This window comes from Eptesicus fuscus, chromosome 15 (assembly GCF_027574615.1).
Source record: "Eptesicus fuscus isolate TK198812 chromosome 15, DD_ASM_mEF_20220401, whole genome shotgun sequence".
NCBI lineage: Eukaryota > Metazoa > Chordata > Mammalia > Chiroptera > Vespertilionidae > Eptesicus > Eptesicus fuscus.
In genome coordinates, this window is record NC_072487.1 from 18,522,138 (window position 1) to 18,550,020 (window position 27,883).

The 27,883-nt window shown below is 42.1% G+C and overlaps 1 protein-coding gene across 1 annotated transcript in view; it reads left to right on the plus strand.

Annotated features, from left to right (window-relative positions):
* SLC24A2 (solute carrier family 24 member 2) overlaps nucleotides 1–27,883 on the plus strand; it is a 230,521-nt gene that overhangs the window by 123,780 nt on the left and 78,858 nt on the right. The window contains exon 4 of the mRNA XM_028150743.2: nucleotides 11,062–11,170. Coding sequence (XP_028006544.2) covers nucleotides 11,062–11,170 — 109 coding nt within the window. The remainder of the gene's footprint in view (nucleotides 1–11,061; nucleotides 11,171–27,883) is intronic.

Consider the following 27,883-nt stretch of genomic DNA (forward strand, 5'->3'; position numbering starts at 1 on the left):
CAACAATTACCCAACACACCCAGGTGCTCACACTGGACAATTCACAAACCACCCTGCACAGCCTGGCTTCCTGGAGTCAGAGAACTCCTAGCCCACAATGCCAGCTAGCAGAAGCTGAACTTGAGACCAAGCCTGTGGCCTTTTCTGATCCTGATCTTTTTCTGCTCACAAGCAACATCCTACCAAGTGAAAAGTGTTGACCAGAAACCTCCAGAATTCCATGGGGGGTGAGATCCTTTGGGTTCAGGTATAGGTTCTAGCTTCTCTGAGTCTCCCAGCCTCCAGAGCTTCCTGATCAAAACCAGGCCCACTGAGGGATATGAGATATGAAATGCTGACCTAGCATTTCTAATCCTATATGCTGACAATGCTGATTCATGGGACAAGGACAGCGTCAGAAGCCAAGGCAAGAAATGTAATCTGTTGTATATCCCCTCCTCCCTCAGTGGCCAACCTAGGACTGTCCTCTAGTGTTCTATACAAATCACCATTCCCCATCCTAATCAGTGGAATGTTCCTACTTCCCATTCAAATCAGTGTGCTCTCTTTAGTCCAGCTCATAACCTTGAACCTACTTTTGTCATATAATTTGACATTATTCTCCCTTGTGATTCCTAATAGTAAAAGTAATGATAATAGAGTTAATACATATGCTTACTAAGTATGAAACATTCATCTAAGCACTTTATATGTATTAACTTTTTTGATCTTTACAACAACACTCTGAATTAGTTACAATTATCATCACCATTTTACACATGAGAAAAAATAAAGCATGGAGAGATTAAGTAACTTGTCAGAAAAGTCACATAGCTAATAAGTGACAAAAATAAGAAAATGAACCCAAGGAGTCTGGGCCTGAATTTTATGTTCTTAATAACTATATGGCATCACTTCTCATCCTACATTACTTTTTCTCTTGTAAAACTATTTAGAAGGCAAAATGCTGTTTATTAACTGTCTCTAGGTAATTCCACTGTCATTCCCTCCATTGAGGGGCATATCTATTATTCTGAAATTTCTTTCTACATTTCAAGGTCCTTGGAATTATTCAAATAAATCATCAAAATGCATTGCTTCCAAAATGTGAGCTTCCATTACCACACTTTTTACTTAAAAAGCATTTGACAAAATCCAGCATTCATATATGATAAAAACTCTCAGCAAAGTGGGAATAGAGGGAACATACCTCAACGTAATAAAGGCCATATATGACAAACCCATAGCTAACATCATGATCAAAGGGGGAAAACTAATAGTGTTTCCCTTAAGATGAGGAACAAGACAGGTATGTCCACTTTCACCACTGTTATTCTGCATAATACTGGAAGTTCTAGCCACAGCAGTCAGACAAGAAGAAGAAATAAAAGGCATCCAAATTGGAAAGGGGGAAGTAAAACTGTCATTATTTGCAGATGACACGATACTGTATATAGAGAATCCTAAAATTCCACCAAAAAACTACTAGAACAGATAAATGAATTCAGTAATGTATCAGAATCCTATATAATAAAAGCCTAATATGCTAAGTGACCAGTCGTCTGGTCATCTGTTCAATCAATCAAAGTATAATATGCTAATGATATACTAAGGCCGCTCAACCACTCGCTATGATGTGCACTGACCATCAGGGGGCAGACAGTCGACTGGCCGACCAGTCACTATGACGTGCACTGGCCACCAGGGGGCAGACACTCCAACCAATAGGTTAGCTTGCTGCTGGGGTCCGGCCAATTGGGACTTAGCGAGATGGGCTGGACACACCCTGGAGCCCTCCTGCGGTCCCTCCCCAGCTGGCCAATCTCCTGCATCCCTCCCCAGCCCCAATCATGCACTGGTGGGGTCCCTCGGCCTGGCCTGTGCCCTCTCACAATCGGGGACCCCTTGGGGAATGTCGGAGAGCTGGTTTCAGCCTGATCCCACAGGCCAGGCCAAGGGACCCCTCTAGTACAAAATACTAATTAATATCCAGAAATCAGTTGCATTTTTATACATCAATAATGAACTATCAGAAAGGAAAACTAAGAAAACAATCCCATTTACAGTTGCCACAAAATATAACAATAAAATGCCTAGGTATCGATGTAAGCATGCTAATGTGTCTATTTAAGCCATTCTGGGCTGCCAGCTTCAGCACCTCATGAATGTCTGAGCTCCTTACTTTCCTCCAGGACAGTGATATTGGGGTAATTACCCAGCAACCAGTGGTAAAGGTAAATGTAATTTGAATTTAAATCTCAGTATTGTTTTTCTTGAGGAATTTATTTAATCCCACCCCCCTTAATATTTCATGGATTATGTTAAGACACAGTAAAGAGAAGGAGAGGGAGATGAGTTTTGTGTCTGGTTAAGAGGTCCTAGAGTTTCTTCCCTTTTAGATTCCAGATTTCAGCCTTTTATCTCGTCTTCCCATAGGCTTTAAAGTCTATTGATCTTTAACCAGGAGAGTGATGTCGAATGATTTTGCTTATTACAGGTAAATGTATTGAAAGAAAAAGGAGACATTATTTCATACTTCCTTGCTAATTTTTGAAATAGAAGTCCGTGACTCAAATCATTCCTCACCCACCCTTTCTAAATTCTAAGACATTAACATGAATGTCAATTAAATAATGGATTAATATTTCTAATCACTGGCATCTATGTTTTGGATCACAATTATGACAAAATAGTTATACTTTTAAATTTGTTTTTTACAGGCCTTATATGCTCCTGGGTCCTTGGCACAGTGAATTTAGACACATCTCACAGGACTTAGTGAGCGGCTATGGTAGTGGACGGTTATGGTTGTTACTTGACTGTTGAGCCAAACTACTTGTCTGTTTCTATCTGCTGCCAAGCCACTGGCCAGAAAAGCCACCCCTTACTTTATACACTGGTATCGGCCTATGAAATCTTCCCAGTGACCCGTTTGATTATGTGATTTGCAGGTGGACCATTACCAGCCAGAGTAAACCAGGGGCCATGTGGCTATGATGCAGCTAGATGGTGCGGTATTTGCTCAATGGTTTACTAGTATGTGTGAGAAGTGAGAGAGGAAGCCTGTATGAGGGGTAAGGCTCTGTACTAATTCACATCAAAGCTATACTTAGTAGTCAAGGAAATTATTTCTCAATCAGTGGCTTTCGAGGGTCAAAGGAAGTGAGACGATTTAATAATTTGTGAATGATTTATGGCATTAAAAATGCTGTCTAAATGGGCTGTATGTTTTATTACATGAGAGGTGAGGCATTTTCAAAACATAGCAAATAGATAGCAAAATTCACATATAGAATTGGGGTTTCCACCAGGGAGAACAACAGATATTTATGGCAACATCAGTTAATAATTATTGATCAATTAATCAATGATTTGCAGTAATTATGGAAGGACATTATTATAGAAGAACAGTTTAAATTATATAAAGAGCTGAATTACACAATTCTTTTTTTTTATGCAAAAACATCTCTCTCTTATGCCCTGGCCTGGTGAATGTCCTGCTTTCATGATGAAGAGGAGGTCTGTGTTGCACACCAGAGCCCCCACTTGAGACCCTTCAGGATGCATTTTATTAATTCTTTTAAATATTCCTGCCCTAACCGGTTTGGCTCAGTGGATAGAGCGTCAGCCTGAGGACTGAAAGGTCCCAGGTTCGATTCCGGTCAAGGGCATGTACCTTGGTTGCGGGCACATCCCCAGTAGGAAATGTTCAGGAGGCAGCTGATGGATGTTTCTCCCTCATCAATGTTTCTAACTCTCTATCCCTCTCCCTTCCTCTCTGTAAAAAATCAATAAAAATATATTAAATATTCCTTTTAGTCTTAACAGATCTTTCCTATGGCTAGCACAGTTTTGAACTGACCACCGTGAATTGGGTTTCCAAATGTATGATGTGTTGGGTTTGTGTGTTTAAAATTAAGGGGGCTACAAAGCAAAATGCATAATAAGAATGCCAAGATCAAGCCTTAAAGTCACATTGGTGTTTTTTAAGAGACTTGTCTTCAGTAACTCCCGAGGGGTTAGATTAAACTTGCCAGATGTTCAATGGCCCTGAAAATAAATTCATAGCACCAAGGCCAACCCAAACCCAGATAATTAGCTAAATAATCTAGTGGTTAGAAACTGTACAGGCTACAGACAGTTGAATTGTTTCTTTGTCACCTTCACTAGTTTATATTCCAATGTAATTAAACCCCATTAAAATTGAATTCCTAACATAATAGCAGCCCATTGGCAGGACTGTGGGGCTGCTTCAACGTGTAATTAGTGAGGCTAAGTCAGGTGAGGGTCAGGAATTATCAGTAGATGTGGGTAAGCCCCTGAAAATGAGCCAGCATATGTCACATTTCTCATCTCTTACAACAGGGCTACATGAAAGGCAAGTGGAGGGGTGTTTTAATGGCCTCAGCTGCCATTTGTGTACCTAAATGTATGTTGTAACCCGATGCGTATTCATGTCTGCAAATTACACATGAAAGAAAAATAACCATGTCAACTTCTGCTGACATTAAACAGTGGGAGATTTTGTCAAGGTTTTCAGACTTTTCTCTGCACTCAGATTTTTCTTGGTAGCGTCTATGTACAAGGCATTTCTTTTCATTTATTGTACCTCATGACCCTCCTTGCTTGTGAGAGAAAAAGGAAGTCAATGGGGTAGATATTTTTTCGTCCTTTCAAACCAAAAGGCAGGCTTGGATTTTTTTTTTCTTTCTTTCTAATATTTTCTTTAAATATGTTTTTGAAACGAAACTCTTAGCTGGTGATAGTTTGCTCTTATAAAGACCACCACCCTTTTCATCCTGTTTCTTCGTGTTCCGTGGTATCACTCCCAGCTCATAATTATTTGTCTCCCATTTAGCCGCAAGGTGTAAATTTGCTAACTGAAAAGGCGTGCTCTAACAGTTCACCTCAACATGTGTCTAAAGGCTGAGCTGGCCGCACTGGATAATTTCCCTGGGGGATGGTTCTGTGTGATGTGGGGCCATTTGTTGAGCTGTCTGATGTGGAAGAAGAGAAAAATGAAAGGGCCTGCCAGACAGAAGCAGGCTCATACAGTGCCTTTGAGAGCAAAGAGGGAAATCAAAGGGCAATTTCAGGTCCACTCCAGTTCCCCAAGCATGTGCCTGGGAACTAGAGAATCGGGATTTTTTTTATATGAGTGCTGTTAGAAAAGTCACCAAGAGAAAGCCCCAAACCAGGAGGCAATGGCAAATTTAGTAATGCTCATGGGCTGTGCTCGGAAATTACCACCAAGTCAGAATACTTCTGTAGGTGCCTGGGAGTTACTAATTCTTCAAGGGTCTACAAAAATGCTTGGAGCTAGAAGAAAAAATATACATTGATATTGACTATAAACTCCAAAAAAAGTATCTAGAAGGTAATTAAATGTTTAATTGCATGTCTACAAAATGCTCATTATCAACTTAAGTATTAAACTTAGTCTTCTTAAAAATGACATGGGAAAACAAGCTGTGAATTCATCTTTCTTACTTTTCAAGGTTTTGAGCATGCCAATCACAAATTCAATGAATTGCACGTAGCCAATAATTTGAAATGCAAAAGCATAAAAATCCCTTTCATTTTTTTTTACACAAAAATGTATATTTTAGATGGAATGTGGGGGCCACTTAATGTTCTTTGTATGACGTGTGTGGTAGGACTGAAAAAGAGAGCCGAGAGCCTTTTAGAACAGCTCTGCACCTGTCTGCTGGTCTCCAGGTGTGTGATTATTCTTGAAGATGCAGATCAGCAAAGACTGGAGTGGGGAGGACCGTCAGGGAGGGCAGGGGGAAAGGCTCCAGGTTTTTCTTGCTGTGTGCATTCACAGTTGAGGTGGAGCGACCACAGTAGTGGTCTGAGCATGAGGAAACTCACAAGACACCTGCCTCCACATCACTGGAAAGATCACAGGAAGGTGCCCAGTTTTTTTGAAGAAGGAGTGTTCATATGAAGTTGGGGCATGTTGGTAGAACTCCATTGTCACCTTATCTGAATTGTCTTCTCTCCCAACAAATGCATAGGTCCTCACATTCTACTGTGTTTTAGTCACCTTTCCTCAACCTGACAGATATTCCCACTTTTAGCGTGAACAACTTTAAGTAGTAGGGGTAGGAAAGAAGATGGATTATCTGAATTCCATGTGTGATGAGCCTAGTCTAATTCAGTGACCTTACTTCTTCAGGCATTATTTATTCTTGTTGACCACACGTGGGGCAGTGAATGGCTCCCTCCAAGAGACATGGAAAATGACACTTCCTTGTAATCTTATTCCCAGCAATAACACTTTGGAATAATCCTTGCAGAGTTTTTTTTTTTCTTTACATATACTAAAGTATCATTATTTGTTTTCAAAATGAGATAGAAGTAAGCTTTACTTTTTTTTACTTAATATAGCTTAGATTTCTTTTTCTTTTTTTTTCATGTCAATACATGTATACTCACTCCATTTGTTTTAATGACCATGGTATTCCGCTTTGTGGCTGGGCCCTAATTGACTTCACTGCCTTCTATTGCTGGGCAGTTAGGTTGCCCATTCAATTTTGATCTTTCAGGAGCATGCACCATATGCCTAAACAAACCATTATATTCGCTAGAAATATACACTCTTAGCCCCTTGTGTTGGCATAATCCTTCCCAAAGGAGCAGAAAAAAAAAACCCACAAATATTTCCCTATACTGATGATTGTTGTTAAGTGTGAAACCTGTATGTGCTTCATCGTTCGTTTACTTGTCTCTGTTTTTGTCTTTTTCTCTTGCACAGTCATCTACAGTCAGGGACAAGGATGAACCGACTCTCCCGGTAGGAAGCAGTGGCCCTGTCTGTATGTGCCTGTGGAAGGGGGTGGGGGTGTGAAGAAGGGGCTCATGTGCTCAACAAATCACCCTCTCCCTTGGAATACTGAGTGGTTTGATCTGCTGCTGTGTGTGTGTGTGCTCTGGCCTACAATTAGTGTCAACTGAATTCTGACATTCATTGACCAATTATGTCTGGGACTGTTTCAAAAAGTCTGAGTTCTCTCTTTCATTTGGCATGAACTTTTTTATAGGAGTTGAAAGAGTGAGATAGTCCCACATTACATTCCAAGGGATGTTGAGCTGATATTTGGGGACATTGCGGGGAGGCATCTAATGCTTGATATCTGTTTTCTTTATATATCTGCATGCACCTAATTTTTGGTTGGAAATTTCTTTTGGTTCCATAAAAAGAAATACTGCATGAGATCTATATATCCAGTGTGTGCATAATGCCCAAGAGAATGCTTCCAGTTCTTTTATAGCTATAATCCTTTGCTAATGAAGATCTTCACAGCAGAGTTCTGCCAGTTTCTCAGAATAAGAACGGTAGTCATAGTGTTCATGACCGATTATTAACAACAAGCACATGTTTCAGTTCCTGTCCAATTAGCACATCACATCTTGTGTGTGAAGCATGACAAGGAAATGACCTTCAGAGTTTTTGTCTTCAGCCATTAAACAGTGATTACATTTCAAATCTATTCAAATCTCTTAACCTTGCCTCTAAAATATTTTGAACCTTAACCATCTGAATCAAATAACACAATGCATTAAAAAATGTTTCAGATTTTTTAAGGCAGAAGGGCATAGGAATGAAGATACATACCGCTCCATCCTTCCTCCTCTAATGCTCAACGCCAAGTATGACACTCACTGAGAGCCCACAGTATATGCCAGATCCAGTGTTGGGCTACCGGTATAGACCCAGTCTCTTCCCTTGAGGAGCCCATGATCTGGCTCATCACTGAGACACCAGTAATCCCCTCTGATTCTTCTCCAAACACTGTAGATCTGGGAACATGATTTCTAGTAGAATATCATTTATAATAAAATCAGACTAAGAAATCCAGACATTTCTATGTACTGCATACTGACATTTTACCCATACTTCAAGCTTACTATAGGTTTAATGTTTGTCTCCAAACATACAGACTGTGATTGTTAATAATTATTCTTCAGAGTAAGGCTCCGTGGGCAATAGTTCAGAAACTGTCTAAGTTTACCAAGTTAACCTGATTTTTTTAAAAAAAAAAAAACTTAGTGGTCTAATGTGTATCTTAAAACTCGAAAGGTGCTTTGGTCTAGGGGTATAGCACTTCCCGAAGTATTTGACCATGGAGTCTCTTATGGGACTTTTCTTTGGAAGCACTGTGTGGATCCGGAGTACGATGGAAGATTTTGGAAAACCCTGCATTATAGAGGATTGGGAAGGCATACTTTATTTTAACCAGACCCCAGAAAAACCTCATGTCAAGAATTTGGATCAAAAGTTCAATAAGAAATTCATTTCTGCACATTGTGTTGCCCTCTCTTAAATCTCTGTCTGTGAAGCGAGGCCTCTGGAGCATCGTCCCCTGTGTTAACCAACACAAAATCAATCCAAGAAGGAGAGGACAGTTCCTAATCAGGATAAAAGCCAGTTGCAATCCACTGTTTGGATATTTTTTTAGATTGTTTGTTTTTGGAGATTTTCAAAAAGAGTTTGTTGGTAATCTCACCTCTAGAGGTTCATTGTTCCTCTCTTACCTGCCAGTTTCATTTATTTGCCCAAAGGTTCACTCTAGCAGGAGTTTATACAAAAGAAATCCTCCCTTTGAAGTTAGGAAGCTTTTCTGTAGATTCATAAGTGGTTCTCTCTCTTTAAATCTCACTTAACACAGACCATTGGGTTTCATGGACTAAAGCTGTGATCCAGGGCATAGAAGAGGAACCCTAGGAGATGTGGGAGATGTTCTTTTGGGGAGGAGGGGGAAATATTAACACCTCTATCATTTACTTTCTATATTATTCTTCATAATTTCCACTTTTTCAAGTGTTTTATAATATACTAGTGGCCTGGTGCACGAAATTCGTGCACTGGTGGGGGAGGGTCCCTCAGCCCAGCCTGCCCCCTCTCACATACTGGGAGCCCTCAGGGGATGTCCTACTGATGGCTTAGGCCCTCTCCCTTTGTGGAAGGTGACCAGGCTGATCAGGGGAAGGCACCAGCCCCATTACCCTGCTGCTGCAGCCACTGCCAGTCACCGCAACCACCAAGGTGTTTTCATCAACACGGACTCCAGTCCCTTCACCATGAAAAAATGACAACTTTCTTTAGGCATTTTCAAGATGTGTCTTTCATAGGATATGACATTTCTTTCTTTCTTTTTTTTTTATCCTCACCTGAGGATATGTTTCCATTGATTTTTAGAGAATATGGAAGAGAAAGGGAGAGACAGAGAGAAACATCAAAGTGAGTGGAACACTTTGATTGGTTGCCTCCTGCATGAGCCCTGACCCGGGCCCCGGCCAGGGAGGAGCCTGCAACCTAGGTACATGCCCTTGATCAGAATTGGACCCAGACCCTGCGGTTAGCAGGCCGAGGCATTATCCACTGAGCCAAACCGGCTAGGGCAAGATATGACATTTCTTAGCCCTCCAGCAGCGGACCTTCGTTTTTTCCTCCATGAGTGTGGTGGAAAAACCCTAGATCACCTTTTTAGATTCTTATTACCCACGTTACTAAGAATATTACCAGTGGCTTACAGGGAGCTTAGCCAATGAGCAGTCAGAAAAGGTGTTTCCTATAGTTCACACCAATCGCAGGCTCTGCCCCTGCCCAGGCCTAAAGCCTCGGGGCCTGGGCAGGGGCCCCCCAGCTCCCTCTGATGGCTGGCTCCCTCTCCCTCCGATCACTGGCTCCCTCTCCCTCCAATCGCTAGCTCCCTCTGATCGCTGGCCTCGGGGCCTGGGGCTTGGGCCCCCCAGCTCCCTCCGATCGCTGGCTCCGCCCCTGCCCAGGCCTAAAGCCTCGGCCTGAGGCTTTAGGCCTGGGCAGGGGCTCCCTGTAAGCCACTGGTAATATTCTTAGGCCTGGGCAGGGGCAGAGCCTGCGATTGGTGTGAACTATAGGAAACACCTTTTCTGACTGCTCATTGGCTAAGCTCCCTGTAAGCCACTGCCTCTGGCTGAGGCTTTAGGCCTGGGCAGGGGCTCCCTCAGCTCCAATTGCAGGCTCGGCCCTGCCCAGGAGCCCCCTGGCTCAGGCCCTTCCCAGGCTGCTCAGGGCCCATGCGGGGCCTACCTTGGAGTGACCTGGGTGCCGAGGATGTTCCTGGACAGAGGCCGCTGGGCACCCACGTATGCAAATTAACCTCCATCTTTGTTGGGTTAATTTGCATACTCACTCGGATTGGCTGTGGGCATAGCGGAGGTACAGTCAATTTACATGTTTGTCTATTATTAGGTAAGATATGCTCATTTTTTAATATAGGTATGGATATAGATAGATACAGATACAAATGGATGCATACACATACATATACATACTCAAACATTTTACTGATAGGATGCACAATCCAAACATTGTAGAGATCACCCACTGGTTCAGGTAACAAATTCTGAGTGAAGCAAACTTGAGATTCATTCCTCTACCCTCCATTTCCTGTCTGTGTGAATTGGACACTTCATTTCACTTCTCTATAAGTTTCCTCATCTGTCTAAAGGAAATAATAGCCCGACTGGTGTGGCTCAGTGGTTGAACATCGACCTATGAACCAGGAGGTCACCATTTGATTCCTGGTCAAGACACATGCCTGGATTGCAGGCTCGATTTCCAGTAGGGGGTGTGCAGAAAGCAGCTGATCAATGATTCTCTTTCATCAATTGATGTTTCTCTCTCTCTCTCTCTCTCTCTCTCTCTCTCTCTCTCTCTCTCTCTTCTCCTCCTCCTCCACCTTCTCCTTCTCCTCCTCCTCCTCCTCTCTCTTTCTCTCTCAAATCAATTTAAAAATATTTTAAAGGGAATAATAACAGCATCTAGTTCATTTAGTTCATTTTGTGAATGAAGGATATAGCACATTGACTAGCATTTACTAAGCTCTAAAAATTGTAGCAAATTAATTTGTTTAGTAGAAAAGGCTGTGAGAAAGCCATTCCTTTGGGGGATTTGAAATGTACCTTGGGAATGTTTGGTCAACAGTGTGTGATCATGTGACAGAAACAAGTGACCACCAGGATCTTATCTGTTATGCACTTGCCTTTGGTTTCTGAGAACTAACAGCATCTTTGTCTGGTTTCTCTGTTCAGGCCAAGCCACGTCTCCAGCGAGGTGGAAGCTCTGCCTCCCTCCACAACAGTCTCATGAGGAATAGCATCTTCCAGCTCATGATACACACCCTCGACCCACTCGCTGAAGGTAAACACCCGGCTTTAGTTTGGAAGCTTGTTTGGGGGGAAAGAGGACGTACTTCTCTTCATAAAACATGTTGACGCTTCCGTCACATAAGCCTGCCAGTGTCCTCATGCTTAGCATCTTCCAGAGGAAGCCCTGGTCCTCTAGTGTGCTTTATCTGCAACAGCTCCGTTCATAATCGGAGATGTTTGTACCAGGAGTAGAAATGGACATCCATGTGCCTTTTGATTCTGTCTTTTGATTCCTCCAGCATAAATACACTTTGTTCTGAGACAGAGAAGACAAAGAGGTTTTTCTCCCTTCCTGCTAGAGTGACAGTTCCCTTTCTCATCCTTCCTAAGTGCCATAATGAAGTCGTATGCTAAGATAAATTGTGCCTCTTTTAAAAAGAAGAGTGAGAAGAGAACTCATGACTTAGGAGGGCCAAGAGTAGTTTGGGGAACCATGTTCACTGCTGCACGTCGATACTGTAATGATTCTTTGGCAATTGGAGGGTGGGAGCCCTCTTTAAAGTAAGTGCTTAGGATTAGTCACTGGAGCCCCAAAAGGCCTGATTCACCGCATTGGGAAATCATATGAGCCATCCCAAAGACTCCACTATTGAGTTCTTTCAGTTTTACTCATTCGCAATGAAGGCAGATACATCAAGTTTCTTAAATTGCATAACTGTCCTAAAAAAATAATTTTTCAGGTAGGTGGCTATCTTATGTGTCAAATAAAGATCCTAGTTAGGCCACTAGCGAGGGGGTCACATATAACCAAGTCTGTTCTCCCTTCGCCCATGGACTTTATAATTGGGCCTGCTATTACACAGGGACTACTAACCTGGGGAAACGGTCTCTGCCACTGAATAAACATGTGGGATGAGATTGACAAATAATGTCGCATAAATCAGAGCTCGGACCCAATATGAAGCTTTGCTAAGTAATGTCCAGGGTACAGGCAATCGGAGATTCAGATGAAGTAAAGAAAACTCGGACCTCAGGAGCAGCTCCCCAGGTCCTAGCTCCCCTCACTGACACATACCACTCCTCCAGAATAATAGGGGAGGACCAAGGGGTCACCATTCACTGTGGAGTTTTTCAATGATGAAAAATTTTTCATTTTGTACCCCAGAGAGTTGTAGAGCTAACATGATATTCTCCAAGGAGCCCTGCTTCATAGACCCTGAGTTCTATATACTAGCCAGACACATCCTAAATATTATTACTCTGTTTACCCTGAGGCCCATTTGACAAGGAAATTAGACCTGGTCACTAGCCTTCGTCTCCTTCTCCTGGGCACACCCCAGAGAAGGGAGTGAAGGGATCACAGGTCAACTTCCTCCCAGCCACTAAGCCCTTGTGTGGCTTTGGGCAGGTTAGAGTCCCACCAGCATGTACTTGGTTTCTTCATCTATAGTAAAAGTCAGTGACCTCTGTTTAGCATTTCATAGTTGACAAAGCATTTTCACACCTACATTATGCTTTATAATAACAGTTCATAGCTAACATTATTATTCTAATTTTACAAAATATCATACCATTAAAACATCTCAAATTTATCTACTGCTCTCTCTGCCAGCACTTTATTCCAAGCCATCTCCATTGCTTTCCTGGATTCTTACAGTAGCTTCCTAGCTGGTCTTCTTCTTTCTCCATTGCCTTCTTCTTTGTATATTTTCCACACGGCGGCCCAAGTAATCTTAAAAAGTGTTCGATTCCGGTCAAGGGCACATACCTCAGTTGCAGGCCTGGTCGTGGCCCGTGCGGGAGGCAACCAATTGATGTGTCTTTCTCACATCGATGTTTTTCTCTCTGTCTCTCCCTCTCCCTTCCGTTCCCTCTAAAAAAAAAATCAATGGAAAAATATCCCTGGGTGAGAATTAACAACAACAAAGAAGTGAATGCAATTATGTCCATCCCACCTTATAACCTGTAGTGGCTTTCCATGGCTCTTAGGAAAATTGTGAAATACTTACCATGGTCCACATGATCTGCCTCTTTCTCCAAACTCAGTTTGACTCACCTGGCTTTAGCAGGAAGGCCTTTCTGTCCTGAAACAGGTACCGTATTTTCTGGTGTATAAGACTACTTTTTAACCCAGGAAAATCTTCTCAAAAGTCGGGGGTCTTATACGCTGGAAAATATGGTATTTGGGTTTTAAGCAATCTGATATACATTGTCAGAGATTTTTCTAACCTACCGTATTTTCTGGCGTATAAGACCCCCGACTTTTGAGAAGATTTTCCTGCATTAAAAAGTCGTCTTTTATACGCAGAAAAGTACCGTACTTCTTTCCAGCCACAGGGCCTTTGCACCCAGAATGCTTTCCTCCCTAAACCCCGCCCCGCCCACCTCCTCTGTTTTCCTACTTTACCCCTGCCCATTCTACAGCACTCTGTCTAAATGACACTTCCTGACCACCTAGGATAAATGGACCCCCAATCCTCATCTCTCCATGCACCCTTTAATTTCTCTTTATTGCTCACATTATGGTTGTGTGATTATTGGTTTACTGCCTATTCTCCTCCCCCCCCTCCCCCCCGCCAGGATACAGTAAGTTTCTCAAGAGCAGGAACTCTATTTTATTCACTACTTGTCCCCGAGATTTAGCAGAGCGCCTGGCATAGAATAGCTGCTGAGGCTCAGAAGGATTAAGCAACTTGGCAAATTCATGCTTTTAACCTATAATCACACAATTTCAAAGCCCTCTAAACCCCCACAGGTTTAAGATTGTATCTTGGTTATTTTCAGCCACTATCTTCTTCACCCCATCTTTGTGGAGGGCCACATGAGAAAAGTAAAGAACTATTTTATCTAATTCAACTCTCTTACAAGCAGGCAACTGAAAATATTTATTTTTGGCAAGCCAGTTTTATGTTGTAATTAAGAGGACAGACTCCAGAGCTAGCCTCTTGGGTCCAGATCCCAGCTCTGCATTTACTAGCTGTGTGACCTTGAACAAGTTACTTACCTTCTCTGTACTTCAGTTTCCTCATCTGTAAAATCAGTATGATACAGAGTCATGTCTAATTACAAGGTTATTATAAGTATTAAAGGAGTGAATATACATAAAGCATTGAACACAGTGCCTAGCAGGCCATAAGTACCACATACAGGTTTAAAATTACTCTGTTTCATTATTTTGAAAAGTAATACAGCATATGATTTTTTTAAAAATCAAAATATTCAAAAGGCTATGGTAAAAAAAAAAAAAAAGTCTTTTTCGTTCATTAACCTCCCAGTTTTCTTCAGCCCTTCAGTACTCCCCAGAAAAAACTACAGCTACCAGTTTCTTGGGATTCTTTCCAGAGATGTTCTGTGCCAGTGGTCGGCAAACCGCGGCTTGCGAGCCACATGTGGCTCTTTGGCCCCTTGAGTGTGGCTCTTCCACAAAATACCACGTGCGAGCGCGCACGTCCAGTGCGATTGAAACTTCATGGCCCCTGCGCAGAAGTCGGTTTTCGGCCTGGGCGAGTCTATTTTGAAGAAGTGGCGTTAGAACACTCAAGGGGCCAAAGAGCCGCATGTGGCTCACGAGCTGCGGTTTGCCGACCACTGTTCTATGCATATAAAACTCGTGTGTGTGTGTGTGTGTGTGTGTGTGTGTGTGTGTGTGTGTGTGTGTATGTGTGAGAGAGAGACACCTTGCCCACAGGTCTCAACAATCTAAATTTCTCTGGGTTTTTTTGTTTTTGTTGTTGTTTGAGGGAGTGCAGTTTCTGGTAGGGCCTTTTTTTGTTTTGCTTTCTTCTGAGGGAGGTTGTTTTGTTCCTGTGAGAAACGAGAAAGTGAATCAATCCGGGTTGTCTCGGAGCTGGGCCATCAGTGACTTCTGAAACACCTGACTGTTGGTCCAGGGGGGAGCTCGCTACAGATTGATTCATTTGCCTGTCAGCATAAATATTATTGCTCGTCTCACATTCAGTTCTTATTAGTATATATCTAGTGACATATGATCTCGTTCATCTAGAGGAAATGATGAACATAGACTGAGGAACAAGAACAGAACCAGAAGCAAGGAGGCATCGATCGGACTATCGGGCCTCAGAGGGAGGATAGGGGAGGGTAGGGGAGGGTGGGGGGAGGGGGAGAGTTCAACCAAAGGACCTGTATGCATGCATATAAGCCTATCCAACAGTTAAGTTCAACAGGGGATTGGGGCATGCGTGGGGAGAGGGGTGGTATGGGAATGGGGGGATGAGGACAAATATGTGACACCTTAATCAATAAAGAAATTAAAAAAAAAAAAAAAAGAAAAAATGACAACAGCCAACACAAAAAAAAAAAAAAAGAAACACCTGGCCGTGGTGGGTCGCGCTGCAGTTAAATATTTCCTCCTGCTCTATCCACATGTGCCTCTGGATGCAGGCGCCCACTTTCAAGGTGAACCCACTCCCTGAAGGACGGGGAGTGCTCCGATGGTGCGAATCCGAGAGGATGCTGAGAGCCGTAATCAGTTCTGGACTTGAGTGATTAGAAAATATGGAAAGCACTTCAGTGCTTTAAAATTGCTCCACAGCACGCAGCCAAGGAAACAGATTGCTCTGGTATTTATCCCCCAAATTCACAATCATTTTCCATTTCAAGAACCGCCGAAAAATTAACCCACAGCTCTCAGAAATCGTCATCTCTCTTTTAGTTTGCATCTGATCATTTGAATTCACATGTCCTTGTGCCAAACTGTCACTCTCCTTTAACAGTGTAGAGGCTGCTGATTACATCACCACGTTGACGGCATAAGCACTGCAGTAGCTCCCCTGTGGCAATAGGGACAGTTCGCCGGTGTTCCTGGCGTCCACCCACCTGAGTAGTGCGTTGGCACCGCGGGGCGTACAGTCAGTGCTCTTCAGAGGGAAGTTTGCAACTTCATTTGAAAACATCGTCTGGGACAAATGGACTAGAGCAGGGGTGAGGAACATCCGGCCTGAGAGCTGCATAAGGCCCAAGAAGTCATTCGGTCTGGCCCTGCCAAGGCAACGTAGGCAGGACTCGAAATTCAATAAATCTAGGAGCTTTTTTCATAGCAACATAAATTTATATTGTATTAAACGAATGATGTTATAAATATTCAAATGGCCCTTGGCAGAAAAAAAGGTTCCCCACCCCTGGACTAGAGAAAGACACTTCGCTCAGTCTCATCTGTGCCCCTCAGGGGGTTTTTGTCTTCTCTACCCCAGTGTTGAGCCCTTGCCAGAAGCTTTAATTGGTGGTAGTTTGGGCCTCTGAGCCTGAGTCACAAGACCTAGCAGCGTTTGTGTTTCGGTTCGCTATTGATAAGTAACAAAGCACCCAACACTTGGTGGCTTAAAACCACCACCATACTGTTCACTGCTCGTGATTTCATGGGTCAGAAGTTTGGGCAGGGATCAGCGTGGTGATTCTTCTGTTCCATGTGGTATCAATCAAGGTCCTTTGGTGTGATCAGCTAGTAGATGGGCAGGTTAGACGGTCCCAAAGGGCCTCACTGATGTGTCTGGCACCTTCGTAGGCACAGCTAGAAGGCTGGGCTCAGCTGCTCCCTTCTGACTCTCCAGGTTGTCTCGGGTCTTTCCACATGGTTGGACTTCTTACATGGCAGCTAAGGGTTCCAAGAGCAAACCCTCCGAGCTCAGGGGGAGCTGCAAGGCTTACAATGACCTAGCCTGGGAAGTCCCAGAATGGCTCTTCAGTGCATTCGTCAGTCATGAAGGCCAACCCAGACTGAAGGAGAGGAGACTCCACCTCTCCATGGGAAGATACCATAGAATTTGAAATCACCTTTACTATAACCCAGTCTGTCTCAGGGACACACACCGCTGGTTGGTTCACCTGCTCATACTCATTGGTGTGCTCTGGACAGACCACGTTGTGTGGAAGGGACAAAGCCACGGTCACCCTGCCTCAGGTGAAGGTTTAGTCTAAACAAGGCTGAGCAGTGGCTTTCTGGGGCTACAAGATTCTGAACAGGACATTGTTCATGAAAAGGAGGAATCTGCTGAAGATTCATGTAAATGGTTGGAATAAAGATTTTGTTCTTTTTATAAGAAAGCCCTGGAGAACTAGAATCATCAGTCTTTGAGATCACAGCATGGCTATCTAGAACTGATCTTTCTAATAAATTTACTGCCCCATATTGATTTTAACATTTTCTCTAAACAAGCCATCATATTCACCCAGGTGTACATCTTTATGAACCTAAAACAAGGACACTGGATGTAGCACTTTGGGCGTGAGAAGTAGCTTCTACCATCAATTTGTCTCATAACAATAGCACCAAGTAACATTTGCAGAAGCTTATAGCCCAGGCACTGTGCTGAGTGCTCTGCGTAAACCTTCTCATTTAATCCTTACACTAGCCCTACTACTCCATTTTTCTTTTTTTTTTTTTTTTTTTTTTAATATTTTTATTGAGGTATTATATGTGTACATATCTTACTATTACCCCCCCCCACCCCACACCCACACATGCCCTCCCCCCCCAGAGTTTTGCGTCCATTGTTTATGCTTATATGCATGCATACAAGTCCTTCGTTTGATTTCATAACTCCCCCACCTTTCCCAAACTTTCCCCCTGTACTTTGAAAGTCTGTTTGATGCTTTACTGTCTCTGTATCTATCTTTTTGTTCACCACTTTATAATGTTCTTTACTATCCCTAAATGAGTGAGATCATGTGGTATTTTTCCTTCATTGACTGGCTTATTTCACTTAGCATAATGTTCTCCAATTCCATCCAGGTTGCTGCAAATGATGAGAATTCCTTCTTCTTTATGGCAGCATAGTATTCCATTGTGTAGATGTACCACAGTTTTCCGATCCACTCATCTGCTGACGGGCACCTAGGCTGTTTCCAAATCTTAGCTATTGTAAATTGTGCTGCTATGAACATAGGGGTGCATATATCCTTTCTGATTGGTTTTTCTAGTTTCTTCGGATATATTCCCAGGAGTGGGATTACTGGGTCAAATGGGAGTTCCATTTTCAGTTTTTTGAGGAAACTCCATACTGTTCTCCACAGTGGCTGCACCAGTCTGCATTCCCACCAGCAGTGCACGAGGGTTCCTTTTTCTCCGCATCCTCGCCAACACTTGTTGTTTGTTGATTTGTTGATGATAGCCATTCTGACAGGTGTGAGATGGTACCTCATTGTTGTTTTGATTTGCATCTCTCGGATAATAAGTGACTTTGAACATGTTTTCATGTGTCTCTTGGCCTTCCTTCTGTCTTCTTTTGAAAATATTCTGTTTAGGTCTGTTGCCCATTTTTTTATTGGATCATTTATCTTCCTCTTATTGAGTTGCATAAGCTGCCTGTAGATGTTGGAGATTAAACCTTTATCAGTGATAGCATTTGCAAATATGTTTTCCCATGCAGTGGGCTTTCTTGTTGTTTTGTTGATGGTTTCTTTTGCTGTAAAAAAGCTTTTTATTTTGATGTAGTCCCATTTGTTAATTTTCTCTTTAGCTTCCATTGCCCTAGGGGCAGTGTCAGTGAAGAAGTTCTTGTGGCATATGTCTGAGATTTTGTTGCCTGTGGATTCCTCTAGTATTTTTATGGTTTCCCGTCTTATGTTTAAGTCCTGTATCCATTTTGAGTTTATTTTTGTGTATGGTGTAAGTTGGTGATCTAGTTTCATTTTTTTGCATGTATCTGTCCAGTTTTCCCAACACCATTTATTGAAGAGACTGTCTTGACTCCATTGTATGTTCATGCCTCCTTTGTCAAATATTAATTGAGCATAGTGGTTTGGGTCGATATCTGGGTTCTCTATTCTGTTCCATTGATCAATATGTCTGTTCTTGTGCCAGTACCAGGCTGTTTTGAGAACAGTGGCTTTGTAATACAGCCTGAAATCTGGTATTGAGATCCCACCTACTTTATTCTTCTTTCTGAGGATTGCTGAGGCTAGTCGGGGTCTTTTTTTATTCCAGATGAATTTTTGGAGAGTTCTTTCTAGGTCTGTGAAATATGCTGTTGGTATTTTGATGGGGAGTGCATTGAATCTGTAGATTGCTTTGGGTAGTATGGACATTTTAATGATGTTGATTCTACCAATCCATGAACATGGTATGTTCTTCCATCTGTTTACGTCTTCCTCTATCTCTTTTTTCAGTGTCCTGTAGTTTTCTGCGTATAGGTCTTTTACCTCCTTAGTTAAGTTTATTCCTAGGTATCTTAATTTTTTTGGTGCGATGGTAAATGGGATTGCTTTTTTAGTCTCTCTTTCTGTAAGTTCATTATTGGTGTATAGAAAAGCCATAGATTTCTTGGCGTTAATTTTGTATCCCGCTACATTGCCGAATTCATTTATTAAGTCTGTTAGTTTTTTGATGGAATCTTTTGGGTTTTTTATGTACAATATCATGTCATCTGCAAATAAGGACAGCTTCACTTCTTCTTTTCCAATTTGGATGCCTCTTATTTCTTCTTCTTGCCTAATTGCGATAGCTAATACTTCCAGTACTATGTCAAATAGAAGTGGTGAGAGTGGGCATCCCTGTCTTGTTCCTGTTCTTAGGGGAAATGGTTTTAGTTTTTGCCCATTGAGTATGATGTTTGCTGTGGGTTTATCATAAATAGCTTTTATTATGTTGAGGTATGAGCCTTCTATTCCCACCTTGTTGAGAGTTTTTATCAAGAAAGGGTGTTGGATTTTGTCAAATGCTTTTTCTGCATCTATTGATATGACTATGTGATTTTTATCTCTCAATTTGTTTATGTGATGTATCACGTTTATTGATTTGCGGATATTGTACCATCCTTGCATTCCTGGAATAAATCCTACTTGGTCATGGTGTATGATCTTTCTGATGTACTGCTGGAGCCGATTTGCTAGAATTTTGTTGAGGATTTTGGCATCAATGTTCATGAGGGATATTGGCCTGTAATTCTCTTTCATTGAGTTGTCTTTATCTGGTTTTGGTATTAGGGTGATGCTGGCTTCATAGAAGGAGCTTGGAAGTGTTCCTTCCTCTTGAATTTTTTGGAATAGTCTGAAGAGGATAGGTTTTAGTTCTTCCTTGAAAGTTTGATAAAACTCTCCTGTGAAGCCATCTGGCCCCGGGCTTTTGTTTGCCGGAAGCTTTTTGATGACTGCTTCAATTTCTTCCATAGTTACTGGCATGTTGAGCTGTTTAGAATCTTCCTGATTGAGTTTTGGAAGGTTGTATTTTTCTAGGAATATGTCAATTTCCTCTAGGTTGTCCAGTTTGTTGGAATAGAGTTGTTCGTAGTATTTTGTAACAATCCTTTGTATTTCGTCGGGGTCTGTTGTTATTTCACCTCTTTCATTTCTGATTTTGTTTATTTGGGTCCTCTCTCTTTGCTTCTTGGTGAGCCTGGCTAGAGGTCCATCAATCTTGTTTATCCTTTCAAAGAACCAGCTCTTGGTTTTGTTGATCTTTTGTATTGTTTCTTTGGTCTCTATGTCGTTTATCTCCGCTCTGATCTTTATTATTTCTTTCCTTCTGCTTACACTGGGCTTATCTTGTTGCTCTCTCTCTAACTCTTTGAGTTGTTGGGTTAGGTAATTTATTACCATTGTTTCTTGTTTTTTGAAGTAGGCTTGTAGAGCTATGAACTTCCCTCTCAGGACTGCTTTCATTGTGTCCCATAGATTTTGGATTGTTGTGTTTTCATTGTCGTTTGTTGCCATGATGTTTTTTATTTCTTCCTTGATGTCTTTGGTAACCCAGTCATGGTTTAATAACATGCTGTTTAGTCTCCAAGTGTTTGATTTCTTTGGGTTGTTTTTATTGTAGTTGATTTCCAGTTTTATGCCACTGTGATCTGAGAAGATACTTGATATGATTTCTATCTTCTTGAATTTGGAGAGACTTTGCCTATGTCCTAACATATGGTCTATCTTTGAAAATGACCCATGTGCACTTGAGAAGAATGTATATTCTGTGGCTTTGGGGTGAAATGTTCTGAAGATGTCGATTAATTCCATCTGTTCTAGTGAGTCATTTAGGATTGATGTTTCTTTGCTGATTTTTTGTTTAGAGGATTTGTCCAATGGTGATAGTGGGGTATTGAAGTCTCCTACTATGATTGTATTACTGTCAATCTCTCCTTTGATATCTTCCAGGAGTTTTTTAATGTATCTTGGTGCTCCTGTATTGGGTGCATATATGTTTACCAGAGTTATTTCTTCTTGTTGGATTTCTCCCTTTAGTATTATGAAGTGGCCTTCATTATCTCTTGTTATGTCCTTCACTTTGAGATCTAATTTGTCAGATATAAGTATTGCAACCCCAGCTTTTTTTTCATTTCCATTTGCCTGGAAAACCTTTTTCCATCCCTTTACTCTCAGTCTGTATGCATCCTTTTTTTTGAGGTGGGTTTCCTGTAGACAGCAGATATCTGGGTTTTGCTTTCTTATCCAGTCTGTTACCCTGTGTCTTTTGATTGGGGCATTCAATCCATTTACATTTAAAGTTATTATTGATAGGTACTTATTTGACGCCATTTTTATTCTATACCCCTGTGTACCTTCTTTGCTTCCTATTTCTTTCTTTTTTTTACAGCAGACCCTTTAGCATTTCTTTCATTGCTGGTTTGGTGGTGATAAACTCCCTTAGTCCTTTTTTGTCTCTGAAGCTCCTGATTTCACCTTCAATTTTGATTGATAGCCTTGCTGGGTACAGTATTCTTGGATTTAGACCCTTCCTTTGCATGACTTGGTATATTTCATTCCATTCCCTTCTGGCCTGATGAGTTTCTGTTGAGAAATCAGTTGCTAGTCTGATGGGGGTTCCTTTGTATGTAACTGTCTGTCTCTCTCTGGCCGCTTGTAAGATTCTTACTTTGTCGTTGGTGTTTGCCAACTTAACTATAATGTGCCTTGGCGTCGGTCTTTTGGGGTTCATTTTGCTTGGAACTCTGTGAGCTTCTTGGATTTGTGTGGGTTTTTTCTTCCCTATATCAGGGAAGTTTTCTGTTATTATTTCTTCAAACAGGTTTTCTATTCCTTGCTCAGTTTCCTTTCCTTCTGGCACCCCTATTATCCTGATGTTGTTTTGTTTTGTATTGTCCCGAAGTTCCCTTACGCTCTCCTCAATCTTTCTAATTTTTGTTTCTAGAAGCTGTTGTAATTGGGTATTTTTTTCCATCTTGTCTTCTAGCTCACTTATGCGGTCCTCCGCTTCATCTAGTCTACTCTTGATGCTTTCTATTGAGTTCTTTACAGCAGCGATGTCACTTTTCATTTCTTCTTGGTTCTTCTTCATTTCTTCTTGGTTCTTACTCATATTGTCGAATTTGTCTTCCATCCTTTTCAGCCACTTTATGACCATTTCTCTGAATTCTTTCTCTGATAGGTTGTTTGCCTCTAAATCGTTTACTTCCTTTTCTGGTGATGCCTGCTTCTCTTTCCTGTGGGGGCTGTTTCTTTGTCTCCCCATGGTCTCTCTTCTCCGGATGCCTGGTTATATAGATTTCTCTCTCTGGCGTTGATTTAAAGGTATAAAATACAACACAACCAGGCACAACTGACAAGGCACTGAACAGAATTGTATTCACGATATTAATAACCTCCAATAAAGGTAACCACCAGAGAAAGACAAATTAGGGAATAGGAGTGGAAGAGGGAGAGTAAAAAGAAAGAACAACAACGAAGAAAAAAACAACAACAAAGAGTGTGAATCTGAACTTGGGAAAAGAGCAGAAAGAAAGAAAAGAAATAACAGAAAAGAAAAAGAAAAGAAATAAAAAGTAAGAGAGACAAGAATGATACTAAGAGAGAAAAGGGGAACAAACTATATATATGGGGAGTAAACTCCACTAGAACAACCACTATTCCCAGCAAATTCCAGCAACACGAGCCTGGAGATTAATACAAACTGCAACAGCAGCTAATATCAAGTGAGGCAAGGGAAAACAAAAGTTAAAAACAAACAAAAACAAAGCAAAGAAAAGAACCAACCAAACCAACAAAAAGAATAATCTAAACAATCTCATAAAAAAGCATAAAAATTCAATCTAATCAACATTCAAGCAAACAACAACAAAAGGCCCGAGAGAAAAATAATTTTTTAAAGGTAGCGTAGAGAGAGGTTTGTATGGATTTGGAGCAGGGGGTTGGGAATTAGATATATAAGTAGGGTGAAGTTTTAGCAGGGAGTAAACTGAAAAAGTAGGGAAAATCTAAAGCCAGAAAGGGTTAAGATAAACTGGGACCAAAAGGGGAAAGGTTAGGAGAGTGATGGCATAATGTTAGCTTTGAGATAGGGTAAAGCGATTGTAAGGGAAAGATGCAAATCGAATGTAGGACACTAATCCAAAAATAAAAGAAAGAGAAAATCAAATGACATTAAAAAAAAAAAAAAAAAAGTAAAATAATAGTAATAATAGTGCTGATTGAAAATAAAAATGTAATAATTAAAAAGGTGAAAATCAAGTGAGGAAAAAGAAAAAAATATTAGTTTCTTAAGTAAAAGATGCAAAAAATGAAAATAAAAAAATATGAGAATAAAAAATTTAAAAAATTGAAAAAAGAATTGAAAATTAAAAAATAGGAAGACTAAAATGTGCAGTAGCGGCTGTCATTCACTTCCTCTATTATTCTGTTTGGTACGCCTTTTTCCCAGTCTGGGCGGTATTTCAGTTCAGCTTCATTCCAGGGCTCCTCAGTGTTGGAAGCCAGTCCTGCTTTTTAAGCCAGCCCTGTCTTAATTTCTCGTATTTATTTTTGATTACACCAGAGACAATTAGCGTTTCAGCCCCTGGGTGGCAGTGTTTCTGAATTGACTTCTGGGCCTCTCTAGCTCTTTTTTCTTTTTTTTTTTTTTTCCCCCTTCTATGGCACTCACTACAGGTTTGTGGAGATGTGCGCCTCAGAGCTGCCTCTCTGATGGTCACACGCAGCTCTGGCCCCAGGTTCCGAAAAAACACCTTCCCCCTGCAGTCTTTCAGGGTTTCCACCTGGGTTTACCTCTGTATTGGGCTTAGCAATCAGAGTCGGAAAGAGCCCAGGTGTGCGGACCGTGGGTCTGTGCCCCAGACTAAGGAGCCTGCACTCCTTTGAAAATTCTTAGTCTGACCCTCCTCGTCAGATTAAAATGAGTTGCTTTCAAGAGGTCACTTCTGTTAGCAGCTCAGAAGACCCCCCTCCTCATTCACGGGTCACGGCAGTTCCAACTGCCGCTGATTTTTCTAGGCACAGACCTCCCGGCTCCTGCCGGTCCTGCGGCTGCCGCGCTTCCCTCACCCAGCGCCTCCCTCACCCACCGCGGGGATCAGAAACCGCAGCTTATTTCAGACAAAATCTGACCTTTCCGTGGTGCAGTGAAGAGTTTCTTTGAATCCAAATGTTTGTGCTGATAGGGGACCGGTGGTCTGGTGCTCCCAGCAGTTCAGTGTTTGCAGTTGTCGCGGAAAGTCAGGTTTCCCCTAAAATCCTCCTTTCCTTGCAAGATGGCGAGGCGCCCGGCGAGCCCGCAGCTCCAGGAGGGGACCCAGCCCCTGTGGGTGCTGCGCGGTCAGAGGAACACTGCCCAGCACTCCCCCGCCTTCTCCTGGAGTTTAGCTGTCCCTTGGCTTGCCCACATACACTCCCTCTGCGAGCCTCTGCTGCTCCTACACTCCGCCCCAGGAACAGACTCCAAACCCGACTCTATTCCGTCGCCATTTTTCTTCCTCTGCCCTACTACTCCATTTTTCAGAGAAGGATGTTGATGTATAAAGAGGATGTGTCTTGCCTCACACACATGCATATCCTCCCATTTACAAGAAGTAAATGGCAGAGCCAAGAATGTGAACCTGTATCTTTCTGATTCAAGGTCTGGGTTTATAGTTCTCATGTTACTCTGGTGCCTTGTGTAACCTCACGTCCAACTCAGTGTTCCTTTTTCTCCTGGTGTAGGTACCAGCATAAATACCAGGAGCCTGGACCTATCCCTAAACCAGTCATTCATTCCGTCTGTAACATGTGAATTTCCCATACATAAGCCTTTGCAGCAAAACCTGTGGTAGCCTTAGCTCTCCCCTCAATTCCCCCGCACCCAGCACTGCAACCCCCGCTCATGAGTCCCCCGTGCACCTTGCTCTCATCACTTGGCCTTTGCTCAAGCACATGCAATTACTGTTGACCTACCTGGCCTGGATGTCATGGGTACTAACCTACACAGGAAAAGGAATCCCATAGGCAACTCTGCAACTCTGGCAGAGCCCAGTGACTGGGTGATGACAGTGGAGACATTGATATGGGAACAGGACAGATAGAATAGCATTAGAGTTTGGCCATGTAGCCTGTGTGGTCAGCATGTGGTTCAAGAGTCAGACTGCCTTGCTCAGCCGCTTGCTATGAGACCTTGAGCAAGTTTCTCAACCTCATTGGGCCTCAGTTTTTCCACTTGTAAAATGGGATTGATAGCACCACCAGTGTAAGTTCATGATTACTATTACTCAGCCTTTTAGAGCCTTAGTTTCTTCATCTGTAAAAGGGAATAATGATAGTTCTACTATCAGAAGCTTGTGGTGAGTATTCAATACAATAATACCCCAAAAGTATATAATTACTTCTCAGTGACTATTGGCAATGATTTTTCAGTTAAAATTGCATTCAGTTCATGCAATAAAACTTAATTGTAGTGGTTCAACTTAATAAATTTTTTAAGACTTTGTTTTTAGAGCACTTTTAGGTTTACAACAGTGAGAGGAAGGTATAGAGATTTCTCATGTACTATCTGCCCCAACACATGCATATCCTCCCATGTACATCACACACCAGAACAGTACATTTTTAAACAAGGATGACCCTACATTGACACATCATAATCACTCAACGACCATAGTTTATTTTAGGGTTCATTCTTGGTGTCGTACATTCCATGGGTTTGGAAAAATGCATAATTATCCTATATCCATCATTGTAATGTTATACAGAGCATTTTCTCTGCCCTAAAAATTCTCTGTGCTCTGCCTATTCATCTCTCCCCCACAACCTTCCAAACCACTAATCATTTTACTATCTCCATAGTTTGGCCTTTTCTAGAATGTCATATATTTGGAATCATACAGTAGAAGGCCTTTTTAAATTGGCCTCAGTCACTTTTTAGGGTATTATTTTTCTTATTTAACAGGAAGCCCAATAGTGAACAGTTGTCATTAGGGACCAGCCTCCTGTTTCTTCATTCTTTCATCCAGAGAGTGTTTTTCTCGTTCTCATTCTCATTCTCATCCTCATAGGATGGCAGCTGCTCCCGCTTCCATATCTGTATTCTGGAAGGAGAAGACAGTGCAGCGGTCTTTTTTATCAGGAAAAGCTTAGTGTCCCCAGAGGCAGACTTTGCCTCTATCACATGGGCCAAAGTGGGGCTAAGTAACCCCCCTGACTTCCAAAGGAGCCAGCACTGGGCGCTCTGCCTCCGCAAACGTGGAACTCCATGGTAGAGCCAGTGCAGGTCAGATGTGTCCCCCTTCATCTTCCCATCCCTAGGAACCTTCCTCCTGACTCTTCCGACTCCTGATTTACAGAGAAGAGATGTGATGTGCCCCTTCTTCTTCTCTTTTAAAGGGCTCTCTACTGGCCCATGGATCCAACTTTTACACAGTGCCCCTGAATCCTCCCCAGAAAAGACGTGCACTAAAACCTGTCATCTGAGAATCCCAAACACAAGTGAATTATGGCCCATCTCTGCTCAAAACCATCTCACCAACAGGAAAAGGCCTAGTATTTACATTGGCCCTCAGGCCTCCTATGACCTGCCTCTCCACCTTCCTCTCTGTGCCTCTCCCCTCTTCCCTTCTTCTCTGCTTTACTCTGCCCTCCCCCCCTCCTTTCCTCCTCTCTCTCAGCCCTACTCTCCTCTCCTGTGTCTTTCCCTTTGCTTCACTTCTCTGGCTGCCCCTTCTCACAAACTACAAACACACTCCTGCCCCAGGGTCTTTGCATATGTTCCTTCTCCCCCCAGACAACCAAATGGCTTCTACCCTCCCTTCCTTCAACTCAGCCTTCAAACGCCACCTGATCAAAGAGACCTTACTCAATCAACCTTTGGAAAATAGCAACACCAAAATAGTGATAATAAAACACGTTTCTGGGTTTCCCTTGCCCTGCTCTGTATTTCTCCATAACACTTATCATCATGAATGGGTTTAGTTGTTTTTTGCTGCCTGTCTCCACCCTTATATCTCCAGCATGGCACGACATGGGGCAGGCTCTAACCTATCTCCAGGGCCCAGAACATATGGGCCCAAATAAGTATTTGTGGAATAGATTAATTGAGTGCTTGCTTTTATAATTTTTTCTGCTGGAGAACTGAATGTCTCTAGCCATGTAGATTGTCTTAACCCATGTCCTGTCAAAGGCTCTTTGGTTGTGACCAACAAAGTCCCATTCCCGTGATGGTTGTCTATATAGTGGTAAATAACAATCGTGTCTGCTGTGGCCACCGTAGTATCCCCAGCCTCTGGGAAGGCACTGACATTAATTAAGTAGATGCCCAGCCAATATTTGCTAGATGATTGGATAAATCTCCCTCTAGTTCTGAAACTGCTGCTGCAGTGAGAAATGTTTGCTCTGTGCCTCTCATCTTCTTGAGTTCTCCTGTTCACTTCTTACTCTTTCCTTTCCAACTTTTTGTTCTTCTTTTCTTTCCTTTCCTTTTCTTCCCTTTGATATACTGTTGGATTTTTTTGTTGTTGTATCCCATGGACCTAATTTTATATATTCAAAAAATTACAAGATTCTAAGAAGTTCGTTGTTTTAACCATTTCTTTATTTTACAAATTCAAACACCTGTAAAATAGCA